This window comes from Sparus aurata, chromosome 6, assembly GCF_900880675.1.
Source record: "Sparus aurata chromosome 6, fSpaAur1.1, whole genome shotgun sequence".
NCBI classification, from domain to species: domain Eukaryota; kingdom Metazoa; phylum Chordata; class Actinopteri; order Spariformes; family Sparidae; genus Sparus; species Sparus aurata.
Window position 1 is genome coordinate 8,512,429 of NC_044192.1, and position 22,461 is coordinate 8,534,889.

Genomic DNA, 22,461 nt, shown 5'->3' on the forward strand with positions numbered 1-22,461 from the left:
TTTGATTTTCAACTAAAGTATTTTTTTCCAGCACTGACAGCTATGTCATTTATTTCTTATTAACAGATGGTTGGTTTTATGCTCTGACACCTGGTATCATCATTTTCAAATTCTTCTTTGAATAAATAGTTTAATAAATGGTTTCATGGTATCAAGCGAAAAATAACCGCCATTTCTTTTACTTTTTATAACGTATTTAAAATTACATAACTTTACGTAGCAGAACAAACTTCGACTCATCAACAAAAAAGATGAGTCACTAGATGGCAGAAGGATGCAACAGCAATTCAAGTTTCCTCACTTGCAAAACTAATGCACCACTTTTGTAGGAGATGGTCGTGAGTGAAAAAAAAAAACACTGGAAAAATTGCCAATCATGCTTTGATTTCATTGAAATTGAATGCTCGTTTTTTGATTTAGAATTTAAATCACCCCTAATGGTCAACCACTTAAAGGCTCCAAAATCCAAAAGACTATTGAGGGGCTCTAAAACCTCCTCGGCTGTCATCAGAACCTCATGAAGTACCCGGGAACTTTCACTTAAACCTACTGAAGAGACCAACAGAACAACCTATTTGATGCCCACCGTACAGGACCCTGAGCACATCTTTAATAACCCCTAGACTAGACCCCTTGCTATGAGATATGAAATGTAATAGTGTATACAGGCTGGACAAAAAACAGAAATGCTCCCAACTTATCTGCTGCAGCTCAAAATGAACGACACCCATCTCAAATTCAATCTGAGCGTCAATTGACAACGTTATAAATGCCTTGTGTTGATCCAAGAGAACCATGTAGTCATATAAATTAGATCACTTAGGTAAATCTTGTTCAGGACCAGTCTTTATTAGTTTTGTCGCATTACTTTGTATTTATATTACATTCAATTTAGCTGAGAAACCATGGCTTTCAGAACTAGTTTATTGATAATTTAGAAGAGGTAAAAGCTCTGAGTAACATCAACCCGACATAAAACCTCTCTGGGCGGAGATGTACATAAAGCAAGGCAGATTCAACTACTGGTCAGTCCAAAGTAATCAAATACATTTCAGCCTATAATCAGTCACTGTGTAATGGCTGCAAAATGTGATGTCTGACCCACGGCTGAGAGAAAAAGGAGCCAGCGCAGAAAAAAAAAAACACTCATCCAGCCTAATGAAAGATGGGTTGGCTATTACGAGTCATTACTGAGTGGCCGGGCAGAGACCACAGACATTCCTCCTGACAAAACACACTCACACTGTGGTTGTCAACTTTCAATTTTTTCTGCTCTCTCTGCAGTTTTTGCTGTGTCCACATTTAGGGGACATTTAACAGAAAACACTGACACTTATTTCTCTCTGTACATCCTGTCTGTCTCTCTGACTCTTTCTCACTGGTGGGTGGTCAGGGAAGGGTTAAGTGCTCTGCTCTATAAACTCTGCTTTAACAGTCTGCTGGAAGCTACTGGTTCAGCCTTTAAATACAGTCATTTGACACATCCCAACAGGGGCTCGTAGCAGAGAGCAGCTGCTGACCCAAACTCAGGCTTTAAGGCAAGCTGGTGTGTCGGCATCACACTGCTCTGGACAGCATGAAGTCTCTCTTATTCACCTGTATGCTGGTGCCGTGGCTGGCGGCAGCCTCAGCCAGGAAGTCTGACCAGGATTCACAGCTGATAGTGGGATCTCTACCTGGCAGGGAGCTGAATGGATACTTCAGTGACCCTTTGAATTCAAGAAGGGCTCGGGTAGGAACTTTATTATTTACAGTATGCCTCACTGTGAAGAAAAGGTTTCTTCTAAAACTCTAACAAATGCATATTGTTTGAAGTTTAAATGTACTTATTGGCTCCAGCTTTAACACATTTTCAAAGTAGTCCAACAATACATCAGTAGTTAGTTTTGCTGTCCACTTGGGGCAAGTCTCAGAAGATAATCCTTACACCTGTGGTCGTCACTGTTAAATAATAATTCAAGGTGACTTACTGACGTTATAGGCATACTTTTAGAAACAAATACAAATATGCAGTCCTGTGCATAGAATTAAATTAAAAACAAACACGTTGCCAAGATTTTGGTAAGAGCAGACAGATCTTTCTTATCAGAAAAAATTCTGCTGAGAGGGTTAGAAAAGAAGAGATAATTAAAATATTTGAATTGGATTTTACTAATCCCAAGGGGTGATAAGATCATGCTTAATAGTTGGCAAAACTGACAATCAGTAATCACATTTTTATATAATCCAATAATCCACTTCATGGTTTAATCTAATCAAATTTGATTTCTCCAACATACCAACAACAGAAACTGTCAACACTGGACTTTACTGTTCTCTAACACATGATCATTAATTCAGCTCAATTTCAGCACATACGCACACACCTAGTTGTTTCTTACTTGCCTTTCCACCAGGCAGACCAAACCTGAATTGACCGCACTATGCTTCAACTAACCACACCAACCTCTTCAAAAAATATTTGGATGAACCAAAACCAAAGTCTGGTCTGGTTCATCCTTCGGGAAACACTTGCAGGAAGTGGAAAACCCACAAACAACCCAGAAGATGTGAGGGAAAGAAAGTGTATGAGTGAGTATGGCGATGAAACTTAACTTGAATTTTAATGAGTAAAAACTTAATTTGGAACCAGCTGTTTTTCATAAAAGTCTCTGCCAGACCCTTCAGGGACAGGCCTCATACCCTTTATTGCTGCTTCAATTAACCACAAGCTTCATTGAGAGTAACTTTTTAATCCACAATGTGGAAAAATCTATTTCCTTCTTTTGCTTTGTTTGACAGGCCAGTGGTATTTTGCAGAGATACTGTGATTGGTTATAACCACTCAAGGAGAATAAACCCAGAATTGGATGATGGAGGGTAAACTAACCAACCATTAGGCCAGAGGTGACGCTGGATTTTAACTCTCATCAACAGTCACTTTTTTGGTAGCACATTATATTTTCTTTCCCTGACTGAATGTTTCAAAAAAAACCTTCTAAAACCTCTGATTCATGAGCTTCATGAGTTTTGATATGTCTAATTGGCGATCTATGTCACCCAGCCGACACAGTTTAAAGATTTACATTTCCCAGGCCACATCCACGGGCCCAAAACTGCTCAGGCCGAAGGACAAAATTCATTGCAACCTCCAAAGGTCTCGAGGCTTCTGAGGTCAGAGGCTAAAGAATGCACAAAATCTTGAAACCAAACCGATTACTATGGGCTCATCACCACACAGGCTTCATTTTCCAAAGCCTACTCATGGGTCACTGTGAGTACAAACACCCCTGAAAAGGCATGGCTACTTATCTACCATGGCTAAATTTCAGGAAGAACAGACTCAGATTCGATGATAACAATGACAATCAAAAAGTCATCAAAAGAATCCATAGAGAATCCAACTGCAGTAGTAAAGGCTGTGGAGTGGTCGGCCAGCTGCCAGCTGTGGAATATAATAACAGAACAATCTGCCAGCCAGTACAGTCTGGAAATCATCATCAGATAGTTGATGATGGGGGCACTGAACAGAGTGTGTGTTCAGACCAGCAGCAGAAATGTCACAGATCTTCCTTATTCATTTTAATCAGACTACTGTGTTGGCACTGCGGAGGGCCAGGTGCAGAGGCCCCAGCCAAAGCAACCGTCAGAAAAAGTTGAACCTGACTAGACTTTTGCATCATCCAATAATGCACGACACTGGACAATACATACAAGCACATGTAAGACGACTTCATAACGGGAACATTGTAATTCTAGCGATCACTTGGATATTGTGAAAATGGAGGATAAAATGATTTTCGTCATCTTAACTTTCCCATAGCTGTAAAAAAAAATCTGGCTCATACAGTATAAATAAACATAACAGTATTTTAGAGTTTAAAACTCATGGATCTGTTTCTGTAAATGGACTTTGTGGATCATTTGAAGCAACTAGTCCCAACCCACACAGACTCTTTTATTAACACAGTGGTGTTTATGGTGTGAATGCCCACTTAGCCTTAATTTATTAGACCCAACATGGTCTCTAACAGAATAACAGTTCTTGTTCTCCAGTGATTAACACCATGCATTCAGTTACCCATGGCATGGTCTACAATTAATTAAATATAGTAGGGCTATATATTTCCACTAAAATAACCAGTAAATAAACTGTTTTCTCCAAATCAAACCCTGTCTACATGCCTGTGGCTTTGAGAGACAACTGACAAACTGTCAAGAGTCACTAATTTTATTCAGTTCAACTATTGGATTAAATCTGACCACCTTGTTTAACTGCACTTGCAAAAAAAGTTCATTTTGTCTTTTACCTCTTCGATGCTCATGATAGCCAACAGGCTCAGAGCTGGTTTTATGCCAAAAATGTGACACAGTACAATGTGTTATAATATTTCCAAAACTTAACTCTCAACCCTGGCAATGAGAATGCCAATTAGCCAGCCAGTGTATGAAAAGACTCTGTTTTCTCCTGCAGAGAGCAGTGTCTCTTGCTGATGAACCTGATGACAGCCCAGTCTCAGAAGGAGGAGACGCATCTGGTAAGAGAAAGATCTGTTTACCTTGTTTCTACTGAATCAAATTTTAGTTATGGGGAGTGTAAACCCAAGGATAGATTGTTTTGAGTTGCTTTGAAAGTCTTGGAAAGACACTCAAAGACAAACTACAGATTTCTCATGAGAAATAAACAAGGGTTGTGTCTGGTTTCATCTTAGGAGCTTATATTGGCAAATAGCAAATACAATAACTCAGCTGGTTATTTCTAAAGTGTGGTTGATAATATTGGTCCCAAAGAGCATGTTGGAATGATTTGGGAACTCAGACTAGTGCTGCTTATTTGTGTTGAAAATGTTAAGTGTCAGCTTCTATAACCATCCACAGTTTGGAAGAAGCAAATTGAAAAAAAGCTTGGTCAGTGTTGGATTGGAAACATGGATCAGCAAAGAGTAATTGCTCTTGGAGGTCTGAAAGCAGAAAAGGAACTGAGGTCTCACTACTAGTTAGCAGTATCACTGGTACATTTTGAATTATCTGAATGTGAACAAGATGACCTACTAATGCATGAAGTACACAGGCAGAGAATGTGGGTTTGGAAGAGGGCCGATTAGAGCTGATGAGCCAACTAATTTATGAGTCGACCAAAACAAATGTATGGAAATATTATTTCTATTTTTTATTTACTGTTTGAGACGTGTCTTTATTTGAAAAAAAAAAACACACACACACACATATCCAATGTCCATTTTCTTCAGTGGAAGATTTGCTTCGGTTTTCTTTGCCTTATGTGATGAACCGAAAATCTTTGGGATTTTGTAGGTCAGAAAAACATTTAAACACGTCACCTCAATTGTTTAATCAAATGGAGCTGGATCAATGGTTAGATCAGCAAAGTCAAGCTTTCCATTCCGCCTTTATCATGTCATCATGTTTGTTTGATGCCTCTGTGTTGCAGACCTGCCCACCTGCCTTCTGTGTGTGTGTCTGACGGGTTCAGTGTATTGTGAGGAAGTCAGCCCAGACATGACCAGTGTACCCACCCTGCCTAAAGAGACGGCCTATCTGTATGCCCGCTTCAACAAGATCAAGAAGATCAGCACCAAAGATTTTGCTGGCATTTGTAAGTCTGCTAACTGTCTCCATCACAACCTGCCTCAGCTGAGTTTGTCGAGCCAGCTGTCAAAGGCTGAAAGTTGGTTGCTCTGTTACTTGGCATGAGAAATTTCCTGATTTTAAATCAAAATAAAGATTTAGACAGTTTAAACTGTATTCTATTATTTAGAGAAAGCCCTTGTATTCTTCTGACTTAAAGGGATCAGTTTACCCATCTTGGTTAGTCCTAATCTACCCATGAAGAAACAGATGTTTAACGCCTAATTCATGATGATGTCACAGTGATGTCCTCAGAGTTATCTCAGCTTTGTCTTGAAGACTACAAATTTACAGAACTGATCAGAAAGCCTGCATTACAAACTGGAGGCTTGACTTCATTGAACTGCATTATGGAAAATATAGGATTCTCTGTTTTTGGAGCATAACCAAAAATGTGAACTAAAAGTCAGGATGATTTTGCCTCTGCTGCACAGATTTTGACCATACTTTTTCATTCTTTCCCAGCTCCAATGGGACGTGTGTCAGTGTTCACATTTAATATTTGCTGTTCAGATTAACTTCACTGTCATGAATTTGTGGTGACAGAACTACAAAGACATTGGTCCATGTGGCTGCACATTGTAAACTGGATGGATATAAAAGACGAGGCTTCAGGAATAAATATTCAAAAAATCAAGCATTTTTATGGACGCCTCACTCAAAACTGTCTTGGTCAACTATTTAAGCTGTTTGTTGGGTATGTCTCTAGGTCTTTATTTAGAACTTTACAGTAAGAAAACTGTGATGGGACTAAAAACGTTTGCAATTATGGAACAATAACACTGGAAGAACAATGTGATGAATGTCTGTAACCGTTTGGTTGAACAGTGAAGGAAAAAGGACCAGTTTGACCAAAACAAAATGCACAAATCCACAAGATCTTTAACTTGTCAAGTATCATCTGTTTTTGAAGGAGGGACGCCTAAATTTGGTATGGTTAATATGGTTGTGTGACAACAAAACAATGTGAGATGCCCAAAACTGTTTCAACTACAATAACATATTTCTGTTGAATTTATCTACAGTGACTCTGAAGAGGATTGATCTGACAGGGAACCTGATCTCAGAGATTGAAGACGGGGCATTTTCTAAACTTGCCCTCCTGGAGTCATTATCTCTGGCTGAGAACAGACTGGTCAAACTTCCAATGCTCCCTGCCAAACTCACATCCTTCAATGCCAACAACAACTTCCTTAAAACCAGGGGTGTCAAGGCCAATGCTTTCAAGGTACACAACATCACCTCTCCTAACCTTTTTATTCAAAATATCCCAACCCAATCTACAGGACGGTCAAGACATTTTTTAAATGTGCTGTAAATCTTATCTCTGAAGCAACGTTATATGTTCTAGACGAGACTATGCAACAGCAATTAAAGTTAGTGTACAATGTAGAAAAGCACCGTAAGATTGCTTGGATGGAGCCTATATTTTGTAAGTACAGCGCTTTCAAACACATATATTAGTTAGTTCTACTGTTCAACATTATAGGGAAATGGGCTTATTTTCTCTCTCCCAAGAGTGAGATGAGAAGTCTGTGGTTTTAGTGGGAGTTAAATGTTTAAACTCTTTCTTGACAGGACATCAATCCACCCAGTACTCCCCTGCAGCAGTTACAGCTAAGGCACAAGTTATTAGATATACAGCTTTTGGTCTTCGTCTCTGTAAAGCCATAATGGTACTTGGCAACATGGTGTGGTGACAAGACTTAAGGAGCTGTACACAGTTGTATCGTCTTACTCTCCTTAAAAACCAAATACTTTTGTTACTACATTTCTGTTTTTGTATGGATCAAAGAAAAAGACATGAAATATTAGGTGGTGAGTCTTTATGTTAACATAACTGCATACTGACTCCAATTCTAATGTATGCTTAATGTAAAGGCATAAGTTTGATATCAGTCAATACAGATCTATACAACTCATAGTCACAGCTTTCCTAATAAAAATAAATTTGGTCTACAACCCGGTATACTGCGTTTATTTTCAATCACAACTTTACGATCCACACAGTGACAGGACAACAAGTCAACCATGGTGTCAATTTGTTTCCCCAACAGAAATTGACCAAGCTGACCCACCTGTACCTGGCTGACAACCAGTTGGAAGCTGTTCCACAAATCCCTGACAGTGTTCAGATCTTACATCTACAGGTTTGTATCTTTTACTGCTAAGATATACATAAATAAATGAATACATTTAATGAATTTCGAAACAACCGACAGCCCCTCGTTGTTCAAGCTGGATTTAATTAAAAACAGATTACATCCCTCAACTTTTTGCTAGAACTCAGCAAATAATATTATGGGACCTTTTTTTACTTGATCCTTAGGACTGAAATGTATTCACTCTGTTATGCTCTCACATTTTTTCCAGAACAACAACATCACTGAGGTCAACGTAGATACCTTCTGCAGGTCCAATGACACCTACTACCTACGACCAAGCCTCAATGAGGTCCGTCTGGATGGCAACCCTGTGGTGCTGTCGAAGAACCCTGACAGCTTCACCTGTATGAAGGTACTGCCTAGTGGACGGTACCGCTGAGGAGGCAGAAACTTTACTGTAGCCCCTTCGTTGCTGATGGAGCAGTTTTCCCACAACAGAGTGCTGGGGTGGGAGATATGTGACATTCTGGATTTTGGGGCGCTGTACCCATGTTGGGGGTAAAGTTGTCAGTTTTTACTTCAGCAAACCTACAAACAGCTTGTGACATTGTCAGGTCGAAATGAAACGATTCACTGGACTCAACATCTGCAGGAAATTGCACATGGAAGTTAATAAGATACAGTCAAATGAATAAGCGATAAACCACCTGAGAAGGTGGAGGCCTCGGTATGCTTCAAACCAACTAGTCTAAAATAAGTGTTTCTATCATCACTGACAGGCGGGGGGACAAGCCATAATCTTGAAGCATTAAATCGTACAAATGGGCATACAAATCGTACAATTTCAGTCTGTCCTCAACGGCATTTATGGTGTTACACAAGTGAAGTGATGGAGGAATTGATCAACGCTGCTTTCACTTCCGCCATCAGAAAGGGGAATTCAGATGCTGTTAATAAATGTGACACTTTTTTTGAAACATACTGAAGGCTTTTGCCAAATTGACTGTAAGTGAAATATACCATGACAGATTTAGGCTCTTCCGGTGACATAATGTCAATAGAACTGATGTAACACTATGAAGGAGTGGAGGAGCATCAACACCTCTACAACGACAGTCCAATTTATTGCTTCACTTTGACCTGACACTGTACTGTACTACCTAGATGAATGAAACAACACAATCCACACTGAACCAACACAAACGCAGCCACAAGCCAACAGGCTTGCTTGAAACCTCTGGTCCTTTTTCACTTAAGTCACAACACGCTGATGTTTTCACACTCTTTGTGGAATGCATTTTAAAACAGAAACATTTTGTTACTATAAGTAACTATAAGTAGATAAGATATCAATATATCACGGCAACCTTCTAGATATCTTTGCCGCTTTTGCTAAACTTAACATCTTGTACCTGTGTAAAATCCCACTGAGATTTTACAGTAAATTAACAACAAAATGTTTAAGAATACTACAAGAAGAATTCCCAACAGGTGCTTAAATGCACCTGGATGGTTTTTCTAGTCTTGCAAAGCCAGATCAGTCTATGTCTTGCTCATTAGGATCATCAGGAACTGTATTTGAACAGACATTGCAAGGATTGAATGGCTGAAGTACAGTTTTTGATTATGTGTTTTAATGCTTTTGCATGCTTCATTTTAATTATTCCTGACTAAAATTGAAGAGAAATTAATCTGAGATTTAGACCGTTTTTAGGCAGACACATTGCAGAAATAATAAAAAGTGTTGGAAATAGAAGTTTTGTCTGCCATACTGTTACTTGTAAATGAAAATGTTAGTTCAAAGAAACAGACAATGTTTTCAGACATTTGAGAGTAAAACACATTGAAATCCAAGTAGTTTTTACAGTTAATATTTTAGAGTCCTGATGACAGGTTAGATCATCTGTTTTGCTCTGCCATTGTTTGAATTAATTTCACGTGTAATTATTCCATTAAAAAAATGCCTCCCCTTAAGGACATTGGTCATGTAGACTTGTCCAACTGCAGGCTTTCTTAAGCATTTTGTGACTTAGCTTCACTTTGTTTTTTAATTTATAGACTTCAGTTGAAGTGAACTGGGGAAAAATGTATCTATGAACTATAGTAATGTGAAAGTTACTCATGTCTTTTTTTAAAATGTCTTGCTTGTGTCTCCAACTCTTTCCTTCCACTTTAGAAATTATTACTTATGTGAATAAGACAGTGGTGTACAGGAAGATGTGTATGTGACATGGCTATGTTTTTAAGATATTTTAATAAAGTTAAACTTTTTTAATTAAAGTGTGTTTTGAATCATAATTTCTATCTTCACATAAAGGGATCATGTTTTTAATATATTGCCTTAATAAGTATGGGTACTGAAAAACAAAAAGTATTACACTTCACACAGGGAGTTGCGGTGATGGTTATGTCAGTACAGTTGTGGCAATGGTTTAGATTACATTTAGTTTTGATTGATAGAAGCAACACAACAGTTAATACTGTACATGTAGATACTTCGTACATGATCAGGCCTTATCGGTCTTCAACTGTATTCCCTTTAGGAAATGTGCATACATTCCCTTCATTATCTTTTAAGATTTAAAACAGTGATTGCTGTCAGCAGAAGATTTGCAAATCTGCGTTAGATTTGTTTTTCTTTCATCAGCTTCTTTGATGTTGTCTTCACTATGAGCGATCTTCACAACCATCAGGAACTTGTACAAGAAAACACAAGGAGCCAAACATTCGACTTAAGTGTCACCTGAATGAATAACAGGTGATACTGTGCCCCTGCAAGCATCCCTACCTACCAGCACTGCGAGATAATGATGACGGTAGAGGTTCACAACGTCATTTGGGTTAATTTCAGTCCTTAAATATAGATAAGAACATTAAAAATATTACTAGAGCTCTAGTTAACTTTATTAAGTTGATGGCCCTTGCAAAGTGCTGAAATGACCTACTGATACTGCCATCTTTAAGCCTCATGGCTAACACAACAAAAACACTAACGACAATAAACCATTACCCATGGCTGACTGGAAAGTCTGTGCATGTTTGTGTGTTGAGTGCAGAGAAATTTAACACTAATATGTCCTCCATGGAGAAATGTTCATCAGCGATTGGTGGCATGCTTTGTCTGTGGTTTGTATTGCTACATGGTCAAACATCATCTGCAGTCCTGCAGTCCTACGGTGACTGGGTGGTTAATGTTGTGGTCTACCACCAACAAAAATGTTCAGATTCCTGGCCTGGTTCTTTGTGTTTTATGTCTTTATTTGTTTATTCCTCTAAATAAATGTTCATGTCTGTGTGTCATTAAAGCATGGAAATCAGCACACAGAGCACTGCAGACATTACAGCAGAACAGTCACAATGGGAATTACATTTTTCCATAATAACACTTAAGAAAATGCAAGTAAGGCAAAATAAGAGTTTAGAGCACACACACCAGTATGGAAAATGTGGGTTAATCCTCCTTCAGTGCAGCCAACTTGGCAGAATGTTACATTCTCCAAGTAAACAGGAGAATAGGTTCCATATTGCTTCTGCTGCTTGATTTACTATTTGACATTTTACTGGTACCTCTTAAATAAAGTCCCACCCTGACATTTACCATGCCCTCACCAAATCACACCCACTGCTTTAAACTTCATTTTCTACCCTTTCATCGGTATGATTACAAGCACTCCAAGCTTACAAACAATAGCCCCTGTATGAAGTGGCACCTTTTAAAGGTGGAATTGTATTTTCAAGATTGGCAACCATCTTTAAACATCTTTAAAACACTGTTCTCTTTAGGAGGACAACAAAAGAAAATGTCTTAAAATGTTTTCAGACACTCTACATATCTACAGTGTAAATTAAACCTACAATTTTACTGTCGAACAATTCATCAATTCTTCCAGCAATCCTTCAAGCTCGGTATCCCTCGGCTTACCTATGCAAAATTAAGTATGAAAATTAAATGTGTCCAGAAGAAACAGCGTTGATCAAGATTTTCAATGCTTGGTTTGTGAGCACACATTAAGTTTTAAGAAATCAATCTAAACCCTAATCCTCATTATCAAGGTCTCCACTGTTGGCCGACAGAGTGCTTTAAAGATAAGAAGAAGCCATGTTTTAGGTCTTTTTTTATTGTAACTTCTGTACCTACATTATTTTGACAACGAAGGAATTCTTTCTGGAGCAACAATGAGAAAAAAACAATTACGACTTCGACTGACCCTCTGGGCCCTTAAGCTGGACAAGACAACAAGGCTCCTCCACTGATGGATGAGGGTGAAACCCAGCAGGGGTCAAGCAAAGGTTAAAGATTAAATCCAACCCCAAATTCCCATCTTAGGTTTCTTGGCTCTCACACTGACCGATGGCCCATCTGGTCCCCCCACTGAAAGAATTCAGGATGGACTGATGCAGGGGGTGAGGCTGAGGCAATTTCATTGGGCCAAAAGACTGCTATGTATCTATGTGACAACCGACCTGATCCAAATCCAGAGTCAGTCCTCTATATTCATTGTGAGGAACAAAAAGACTGTTGTGTGTCAACAAAACACAAATAGCTCAGAGATGTGGAAAACCGGAGTGTGAGGATGATGATGCCAGTTTAAATTGTCTCCACTTACCTGGAAGTGCTGGAAGGTTCTGAACCGGTCATCACATCTGTCCGAGAAAGTCCTGAGAGTCCTGAAGAACAGCAGAAGATCCTTGCTCTCCTCCACCCTGAAATGGCATTCCATACATCATTAAACATGTTTAAATGTAATACTTCTGTCCCCCAAAGATGATGATTTGAATTGTGAATCGGTTTCTTTAGACATGCAAGAGATGGACAACTGGACAATGTTCTAATGATCTAACATTTGTTAGTTAACAATAAAAAACTGTTTTATAAAAATAAAACTTTAAAGTTAGGATAAAAAAGGGTCCTTTCTTATTTACAGTATGCTGTAAATCATAATGGCAATATAAAAATAAATAAATAAAAAAAAACATTGTTTTGATCTGATTCGCTCCGTCTGCGTGAGCCTGGGACATTCTGTGAAAGGCTTTCCAGAGTTTTCCATGGGGGCCCGGGGCTAGACGGCAGCCGGGTGAAGTTTCCAGACGACTGTTATTCCACACAGAGCTGATGGAAACATGGCAGCACCCTCAAATATAATGGAGCGCTAACAAAAAGACAGGGGGAGACTGATTTCTTGTTTGATATTGTTGTACGGAACTGATTTGGTCCTACTGGTTCTGAATAATGCAGTCTGATTATATCTTAAGTGTAGAACAAATTAAACCATTCATCACTGATTACAGTGCTAAAAAAATCCTCATCATCACGTAGTGATTGTAATGAGATGTAGGGACTGGAAAATTTGAGTGGCTTCAGTTTATTTTCCCACATAAGCAGTAACATTTGTTTGCAGCAAACAGTGGAAAAAAGATCAAATTAAACAAAAACTAAAGAACCAACTGACCACTTCGCTGAGGACACAGTTTGCTTTGGCATATTGTAGCTTTTAATACTTTTAAAATGATAGTTGTAATTTTCGAATGAATGTGAACTAAACAGTAATTTCATAGAATAAATGAGCACAACCCCATGTGGCCTACTCCTAAATGAAGATGTGCAACTACAATCTACAATTTACGTTAAGAGAACCCCAATAGATCAGTTTACCTGCAGGGGAAAGAAACTATAAGAGATCAGAGTAACACCTGCAGTTTAAGGCACAACCTGTTGTTTACACATAGAATTTTGAATTTGGACAGATTTTAATACTTTCCAACAGCAGTTTAAATTCAAATTAAAAAGGCAGCACTGATCAAAAAGGAGTGAGATATCCTAACAACTACTGAAAAAATTACAAGTATATCAATATCTATAATATTTGTTTTGGATGATCATAGAGCTCAGAAGATGATTCCTAATGCTCTGATCACCCCTTGATTTATTAGCCTCATAATCAACCACTGAACTTCTCATTCGTCCTGTTTATCAAGGACATATTGATTTAACATTTGTTACCTCTGTTAGTCGAGTTCAACAACCTGTACGGCTGCTCTTCCACTACTCATCCAAACTAATCATCATTTTTTTGGGCCGTTTCTCTGGCTCGAGCACTTGAAGACATCACTATTCCTCCTAACACTGCTTGGATTTGCAAAGTTCTTTTCCCATCAGGGGACACAGCTGATAATGAGCAAAACACCACTGTAAAATCTGAAACATGAGCAGTAATTTAGGGATTTGGATCTGCATCACTTTGGAATCAAGTTGGACACTTTAACACAGATACATAACAAATGACAAAATCTAATAGGCTAATAATGCTTCAATATTTACTGATGGCATTCATGTTCCCGTGGAGATTAATTCTTGGACTTGAATAACCCTTTCATTTGTCCTTAAACTGACTTCAATGTTTAGGGCCAACACTCAAAAAGAAATCACAGGTTCACTGTTGCATTGTCATCTTTACATGTCCAAAATATATGCATTTTTACTGTAACTGTTCCCATGTCTTGTACAGAAACAACTTTTTCAACCCTCCCTTTAACTTCAGAGTGGACTGATATCTCCTGCTGCTGCCCTGATCTCACAGTTTGGCTTCAAACTATCAGCCTGGCTTCAACCAGGAAACACAAGACGTACTTTAGACATCCTGGAACAGTGTTTCTGCAGACTGGGAGTCAAAAAGATGGACATGGAGCAGTTGGCTCAGATGCCTACACTACAAAAGCAGCACTGTGTTTTAATCGCAAAGGTTTGACATAATTCAGTCTTCCCAGAATGCACTGCATCAACACTATTTTCACTTGCTACAAAGGTTCTGAAATGTTCTGCTAATAACCAGTTGCAAAAAGCTAAACATGTGCAGCTGCTTCTAAACTTAATGGGACCTGTGGCCCTTTACAATTTACGATGTATATCTACCTAGCTTTTCTAATACCCTTCTACTCCACGTCATCAACTAAACTGTATGTTAACACAGCCAAATTCACGATTTAGTTGTTCTTTTTTTTCATTATTTAGCTTTTGTTTCTGTTTATCAGAAAACTCAAGAATATCAAAGTCATCAACTGAAGCCAACAGGACCCTGATTCTAAAAAGCTGGGATTCTGTAAATAAAACAAAATGTGATAATCATCTAATCTTTTTTGGTATATGCTCAAATGAAACCATCATGATACACTATAGTAAATGTTTGACCTCATCAACATCATTGATTTTTGCAAACATATGTGTCCCGTAACCCTAACCTATTCTGAACTAGATGCCAGCTACATGTTTTAAACACGTTTGGAAAGGACCAACAAAAGACTAAAAGGTAAACATGTTCACTGCTAACAGGTGAACAGGTTCACTGCTAACAGATAGTAAGAGTATCATGATTGGGTATGAAAGGGGATAAGGATATAACTATGAGGGCTCAGGACGACTTCGTAAATCCATTGACGGTAAACAGAGTTTGCTTGCAAATGACTGCATTCTGTTTTTATTTACGTTTTACACAGCGTCACAAATTTTTGGGAATCGAGGTTGTACATTTGTTATATACAGGTTAACCAGGCAATCAATCTCATGCCAGAGCAGCCTGTGTAACTACAGTGTAACTTGGAGTATGAGCAAAGTTCAGAGAGACAGAGGGCAGCTGTGGAAATGACATGTGTCTACTGAATAGAAATAACCAATAAAAATCACGCTGTGAGTGATTATCTGTAACAGTTCAGTCCAACTTGATTTAACAAAGATTATCAGTCTGATTTGGACTATAAAACCATGACTCCCTCCCCCCTCCCCCCTCCCTCACACACACACAGAGACTCAAAGAAGGCAGCAGTGTGTCAGAATCATTATCTGCAGTATTTTTCCATCTGTTGTTTGCCAGATTCTGCAGACTGGACCATACAATCCAGATGTGGTTTGGCCTCAGATATAGAGCAAATCAAACTTCTGCTTTGTGGTGCTGATCCACTGGCAGAACAGATGCTTTCTGGCAGACTGTGGTTATCAGGACATCAAATGAACCGGAGTTATCACACCTACAAGACATTAAGGTTACACAAACACAATTGAAAGAGCTTCACTTGGGTTATTGCTAAAGCAGATGCTCCTGATGCTCAGGTGAAGACTGGAGTGGACCGCAGATTCAAGGAAAACTGCTTTGTTGCATATAAAGTGTCCATTGTTGCTGTTTGTTATTATTGGTTTTTTAACAAGAGCTGACACAAGTGAAGACTACAGTAAAACTAAAACACTACCTTTTGAATGAATCTGCCACGTTTACAGCTATTTTTCATCAGTCATCAGCATCGTCTTTGCTACACATATAAATAAATCTAAAAGATCTGTGGCTTTATCAGACCACAGTGAAAGAAAAACATTTTTTTATGCTCTGCAGTTGATATAGGATTAAGTGAAGGTTAAAAACTATTCCACACCTATTTAAAATATCTGATTAAAGGCCAACAAGATTCTATGCTTAAATGTCAATTGTAACCGACGGCCTTTGATCACAATGAACATGTGTAATAAAATAGTGACCAAAGCTCCAGACATGATGGAGTAAACCTCAATAGACCATATTAAGCCCAGATAATTTGAACAGTCACAGCAGGAAAAAAAAACAGGTGCAAATAATTTTAGTGATGGCTGAGCTCCATTTACAGGTAGGTACATGTGCCAGTAAGCCAGCACACCTAAATGGAATGCATGCCATTATGACTATAATGAGTTACACGTGTGTTTGACAAGTCTAAATGTCAGCTGTGAGGAACGCTTGTTGTTCGCGAGTAAAGAGCCGGGGGGGTGTGAGAATGAAGTGAATGCGTGAGTGAGGACATTCAGCTGGACGACAGACGTTTGTAGTTTTGATATCTTCTTCCACTTTAATAAACACATTTCAGTTAAGTTAAACGGGCCGCTTTCTCCTGACAAAAATAATATCCAGTATTAAAGACGTAGAGTTGGCCTGAGCAGGCAGATAGTGTAAATAAATGAGGAACTGACCAGCCGCTCAGTTTAAGTCCAAACACACCACTTAGGTTTTCTAAAGTCATCTTCAGTCTGCTGGTGGATTTACATGTGATGCACTTCTGTTTATAAGTTTATTTTAACAGGCTATTCCTTTGGCAACTGATGTGCTAAAATACACCACAGGGACAAAACATTAGCAATATAAACAACATTCTTTTTTTTTTCTTTTTTTTATCAATGTGCCGCTTTAACTGCCTCCACTCTTCTGTTTGAAGGCTGTCCTTTCAGATTTTGGATTTGCAGCGTGGTCCAGCACTGCTGTTGATGGGGCTGGCTAACAGCTGGTGTTTCAGATCACCACAAAGGTGTTGGATGGGGTTGAGGGTCAGGACTTTTGCAGTCTGGAGGCAGGATCTTCCACACTAGACTTGAAAAACCATTTCTGTATGTACATGGCTTGGGGCATGGGGTGCTTTGCCATGTTTAAACAGAAAAGGGGTCTTACAAAAATAACTGCTGTAACACTATTCACAAACACAATTTACAAAAATATGACTGTATGCTGGAGATTTTCCACTACTCTTCCACTATGGCCATACTTTGTAGGTTATGATACACATTTTTACAAGCAGAGAAGTCAGAAGTCTAGCAATGTGCTGTCAACCAGTCGAGTAAAATATTTCACTCCTAGTCTGCAAAGTGCAATATCACTGTCGCAGACCTTTTACACCTTGTGATCAATCGCATAATACTTACCAATTACCTTCGGTGGATGCATGGCATCACATCAGGTGTGTACACAGATTTTATTGAACTGGAGACTAATGTGAACATAACCTTTACTGTGTACTGAGATTGAGAATGCAAGTTAATTCGACTGATTTAGATTTTTGATCAGAGATGACCAAATTGCAATTTACACTATTCCTTTGATGGATTAATGAAGATTATAACAAGTAATAAATCATCAATAGGGTACATAAACGTACTGAAAAATCCTATAAAAAATCATTACAGAGAGGCTGACTGGGAAGGTTTTGAAAAGGTTAATTCCAGACACATGCCCACAAACAGACAGAGGGCTCATTAGGGATCAGATCAGCTCAACATCAGTCTGCAAAGTTTGTTCTTACCCAGACAAGAAACTGCTTAAGTTGTGCAGGTCACTGGCATCCATCACGACGTTCAGATCAGTGATCGTCCTCTCAGATCTCTGATCCTCCTGCAGGACAAACACACCATCAATAACACAGTCTACAAAAAAAATAAAAAGGTGCGTCAGTGCAGTGATGAATGCTTATGTGTTATCACAAGAAGCTTGTTCCTTTCTGGAAACCAGGCTGTTTTCAGAGTTACTGAGTTCATTTGTATGATCTGAGAATAAAATGATAATAGTGTGAGCAGGATTCCTTTAAACATCGATCTCCACGTTAAGTAGAAAGGTGTTCCATGTATGGAGAGCCATAAATCATATCTGAGAATGTTTTTTCATTGGGTTACAATGCTTACTGGAAGTTGTACTAGCTTGCATTACTTTGCAATACAAAAAGTAGGTATTAATGAAGAGTAAGGAGAGAGTGTGTGTTTACAAAATGACTTGTTTCCAAATCACAGGGCCAAATAATGAACGTCTCCATCAAAACAAGTCAGAGCTTTAGAAGATAAACGATCATTTTAATGACACTTCATAAGCCACACAGGAGAGGTTAAATGAAACCAGCTGTTCTTTTGTTCGGTCAAAATGAAAACTAGAAAACTTGTTGACCTACATGGAGCAGTTTTACAGATCATGATAACACAAAATCTCCCAGAAGTATTGAGATTTGGTACCAAATATCTGGTAAGGTCTATGATCTGGAAATTGAAATTTGAATAGATAATTCCTGATTAAAGCATTTTATTTAGAGATGATCTACAACTGCCTGTGTTAAGACACAATTCAACAATAAAGGGTTTTGTAAAAACACATGTTCAAATTCATCAGGGTAAAGGTGTGCATAAAATGATTATTTTGGTAAATGGGGACATGTAAAAATGTAGATGTAAACAGTTCCCTTACAATAACATACATAAGTCTTTTAAATGAGTGCTTTTGTTTTGAAGAGATTCCATTTAAACTTGAATTGTTGTAGAGGCCAGTGACAAGACATTTTCTAACACAACCTGACATAGTTTCTTCCACTGAGGCAGTTTTGTCTGATGTCTGATTAGATGACACTTAAGACCTATCAGTGGTCTTTCTTCATTGTCAAGTTTGATGAATGTCTGGCAGCTGTATCTGAAGAACTACTCAAATCAAAATTGTGCACTTGACATCGCATCAGTGAACCACTGAACATGGCTCTCTGTCACCCTCTGCTGGCTCTACCCAGCACCAACACCTAATCTGTGAGGAAAACAGGCAATAAAGGTGTGTGCCCTTCAGTCTGTTACCTGTTCCCACATCCAAAAATAGTCTTTGAAGCAGAGCTCTTATATAAAGCTGCTGATTTTTGTGTACAGTTTGGAAAATATCATCATTTTATTGAGGTTGTGGTTTGATGACCAAACTGGATCTGAACACCTACACATCTTGAAGCTGATACTGATATCTGTGATAAACTAACATTGATCAAGAATATCTGCTACTGGCCCATCAAACATAACATATTACAAATAGCAGGAAAAACATTAGATGGTTTGCTTTGTTGATATTGGATGGGTACTACAAAATGGACACAGATCAAGCTTGTGAAAAATGACAAGGAAATTGTAGGAGAAGCTGGATGAGTTGATGGTGACAGATTATGTGAAATGACTTACCTTGAATTTAGACAGCTGAAACTCCACCTGAAAGACCAGTTTAGAGCAGTGGCCTGATACACAGAGCTGCTGGACCAGCTCACTGCCACCTAGTAAACGTACACACATATCATTTCATCAATAAAACACAAGAACGTAGAGAAGGCTGTGAATTCAGACAGTGTTGGGCTCTTACTGCTTTGCAGTGTCTTTGTGATGCAGCTGTTCAGACTGATGCCATTCATCTGTGTCTGCCGCTTCAGATCCTCCTCCAGCTCCTCTACCTTCTCCTTCAACCTCGACAGCATCATCTCCTTCCCTCCTCCTTGTCTCTGTCCACACATATATGACCTGTGCAGTAGGTGACATACTCTTAATTTACTGTCTTGATGTAGAGGTTTTCAGATTGCAAATTTAAAGAAGGTAAAAGAAGGTGTGGTAGAGATTTAACAATGAATGTCAAATTAGAGATTTGACTCACATGGCATCCTGCATTTGTCCTCTGAGGTGGAAGGTTATGTCCTTGTGGTTGTCCTGCTGTTGGTGCTGCAATGCTGTTACTTCAGCCTGGAGATGCTCAATCTGAGCTTCCAACAGCATCACCTCCTCATTGTTCTCTTCGCTCATTTTCTCCTCCATCCTGAAAGACACACAGTCACTAATTCAATAACAAAATATATAAAAACATATTTATAATTTATTTTATATATATATATATATATATATATATATATATATATATATATATATATATATATATATATATATATATATATATATATATTTGGAAGTTTCAGTGGGTGACTATAGAAAGAAATCTTGATCTATTGATTGATTGAAGGACGTAGTATAAAAATCCTGTTACATAAGTAGGCTGATGAAATAACTATCACAGTGGGGTTTAAATGAGATACAATATGCAGCAGGTGTCAGAATCATTTGTGAGACAAGTTTGTTTAAACTTGAGCAGTGCTGAAAAAAAGGAAATACTGAAAAACCATAATGAAGAATGATGAGAAAATAATGATTATGCTTGCAACTAATAATCCTTTTCGTTCTTGATTAATCTGTTGATGATTTTCACAATTAATCGATTAGTCGTTTGATGCATACAATGTCAGAAGGTCCACAATCCAAAAATATTAGTTCACTGACATAGAAGAGTAAAAATAACACAGATATTCACATGTAGGAAGCTGGAATCAGAGAGTTTTGACCAGATTTTGAGAGCAAAAGAAACCTTGATCGATTATCAAAATAGTTGGTGGTAATATAATAAATGTCAACTGACGTTAATCGATTAATTCTCGCAGCTTTAGCCTAGACTGATGAAGTGATACAGATACCATACATATGGGACCTTGCAACATTAAATAGGAACTAAACCCCACAACACATTTTCCACCTGAATAACAAAATATTTAGTTATTGTTTGATTCGGTTCCATGCCTTGAAATACATTGCAAACTATTTGAATCCTACACATTGTGTTAGATGTGGTTATGATATCAGATGGTTAACAGACTTAACAAGTGAGAGGCTGTTTTTACATTGTGTTTAGGTATAAACACACTTACCAAACGCTCAAAACGTCTCTGATAACTTAAAGCATAAGAGCTATACGCTGTCACAGGGGTTGACTTGGCTTTAGTCGGTTTAATTTACCGTTAAAGCGCCAACGTTCGTAAAATCTAGCTAGCTAAAATGAAGACCGACGACTTTAGCAATAACTTTACACAAGCAAATGAACTTCACATAGTATTCGTATTCGTCTCCGTTATAATGTCGTATAACTCATATAAACGTGACTTTAAAGTACTAAATTCGTTGACATGTGTTTTTGGTTAATAAAATAAGACTCGTTTGCTCACCTGACTGATTCTCCTGCTCGCTTCATCCTGAAAACCAAAACAGTTCAGAGCCTCGCGCGCTCTGGACTGTACCACTTTTCACATATCGAAGGGGACGCTAACCGTTTCTGCGAAAATATGTCAGACAGTGTGCCTTTCTGTAGAGACAAATTACAGCACATTTTAAGAGACTTAGATCTAAAAGTACATATTAGTGATTTTTCGTTGCTTATAAGCTCGAAAAAAAAGCTGTTCGAGCGGGGAAATGTGAGACCCCCCTCTAGACCTACATGAAAACAAAACCTGCGATTGGTTGTGCGGTGAAGTTAGTTGCAGGTTGGATATTGGACAGCGAAAAAAACTCAACTGAACTTAATCGATAATATGTAGCACACTTATTTTGTTTTTTAATGTGTTATGTATTTATTTTGCAGAAATACTTTTATAAAATAATGGCTTTTTTGGTTTTCAATAGCTCCACGTATTTGTATTTAAATATGTGTATAATATTAGTTGCAGTTATTTTATTTTATTGCTCTGTATAATTTAAAGGCAGCAGACAAAATATAACTAATGTTAAAAGGGTCGGTGGAATAAGCTTTTTTGTTCACCTGCAACACCTTTTAGCAAATTCCAATAAAGAAAACAGGTGTGTCTCATTCAACCAGTATATTAAGGCATTTCTGCATTGATTTGGAAGCAATGGGTCATATGAACTGGAAGCTATTGAAAAAAAAAGCCAATATCTTAAAGAAAATATTGTGATACAGTGTGATAAAATCAGTGAAAATTTTGGATTTTTGTATAATAATTTTCACTAAAATCATCAAGTCAGCATGACGAAACATTGTTTATGTGTAAATCAATCAATAGCGTAATTTATTGATCTATTGTCAATAACTGAGCCTCCAGCAGAGTACGAATTTCTGAGAGGCAGCTATCCGTCCTCCTGCTTCCAGACACCTGGTGACACTGAAGAGGAGGCGCGACTGGGTGTCTTCCAACATGAAACGTACTTCACCTCGGTGTAACTGACTTCACCTCGGTGTAATACAGATATATTAATCTGCTAATAAAGAATATTTCTTGCTTGTTAAGCCACCATATTCAAATATTTCCATCAGCGTACATACCAACATGCATTTCT

General features: G+C 38.2%; 2 protein-coding genes across 3 annotated transcripts in view; one reads left to right on the plus strand and one right to left on the minus strand.

Annotated features, from left to right (window-relative positions):
- cenpp (centromere protein P) overlaps positions 1–21,485 on the minus strand; it is an 85,219-nt gene extending 63,734 nt beyond the window's left edge. Inside the window, exons 1-6 of one of the 2 annotated variants that reach the window (XM_030420703.1) lie at positions 21,336–21,485; positions 19,946–20,104; positions 19,661–19,815; positions 19,486–19,574; positions 17,817–17,905; positions 12,338–12,434 (exon numbers count right to left, since the gene is read on the minus strand). In XM_030420703.1, the coding sequence (XP_030276563.1) occupies positions 12,338–12,434; positions 17,817–17,905; positions 19,486–19,574; positions 19,661–19,815; positions 19,946–20,104; positions 21,336–21,361 (615 nt within the window). In that variant the 5' untranslated portion in view covers positions 21,362–21,485. Of the gene's footprint in view, positions 1–12,337; positions 12,435–17,816; positions 17,906–19,485; positions 19,575–19,660; positions 19,816–19,945; positions 20,105–21,041; positions 21,291–21,335 lie in introns of those variants that run through there. The other variant, XM_030420704.1, reaches the window with a different exon arrangement.
- Positions 1,229–10,010, plus strand: ogna (osteoglycin, paralog a). The gene is made up of 6 exons (XM_030420705.1): positions 1,229–1,732; positions 4,454–4,517; positions 5,429–5,593; positions 6,651–6,853; positions 7,683–7,775; positions 7,999–10,010. The coding sequence occupies exons 1-6, from the start codon at positions 1,577–1,579 to the stop codon at positions 8,167–8,169; spliced, it is 852 nt and encodes a 283-aa protein (XP_030276565.1). The 5' UTR covers positions 1,229–1,576; the 3' UTR covers positions 8,170–10,010.
- Positions 21,486–22,461: the final 976 nt, after the last annotated feature.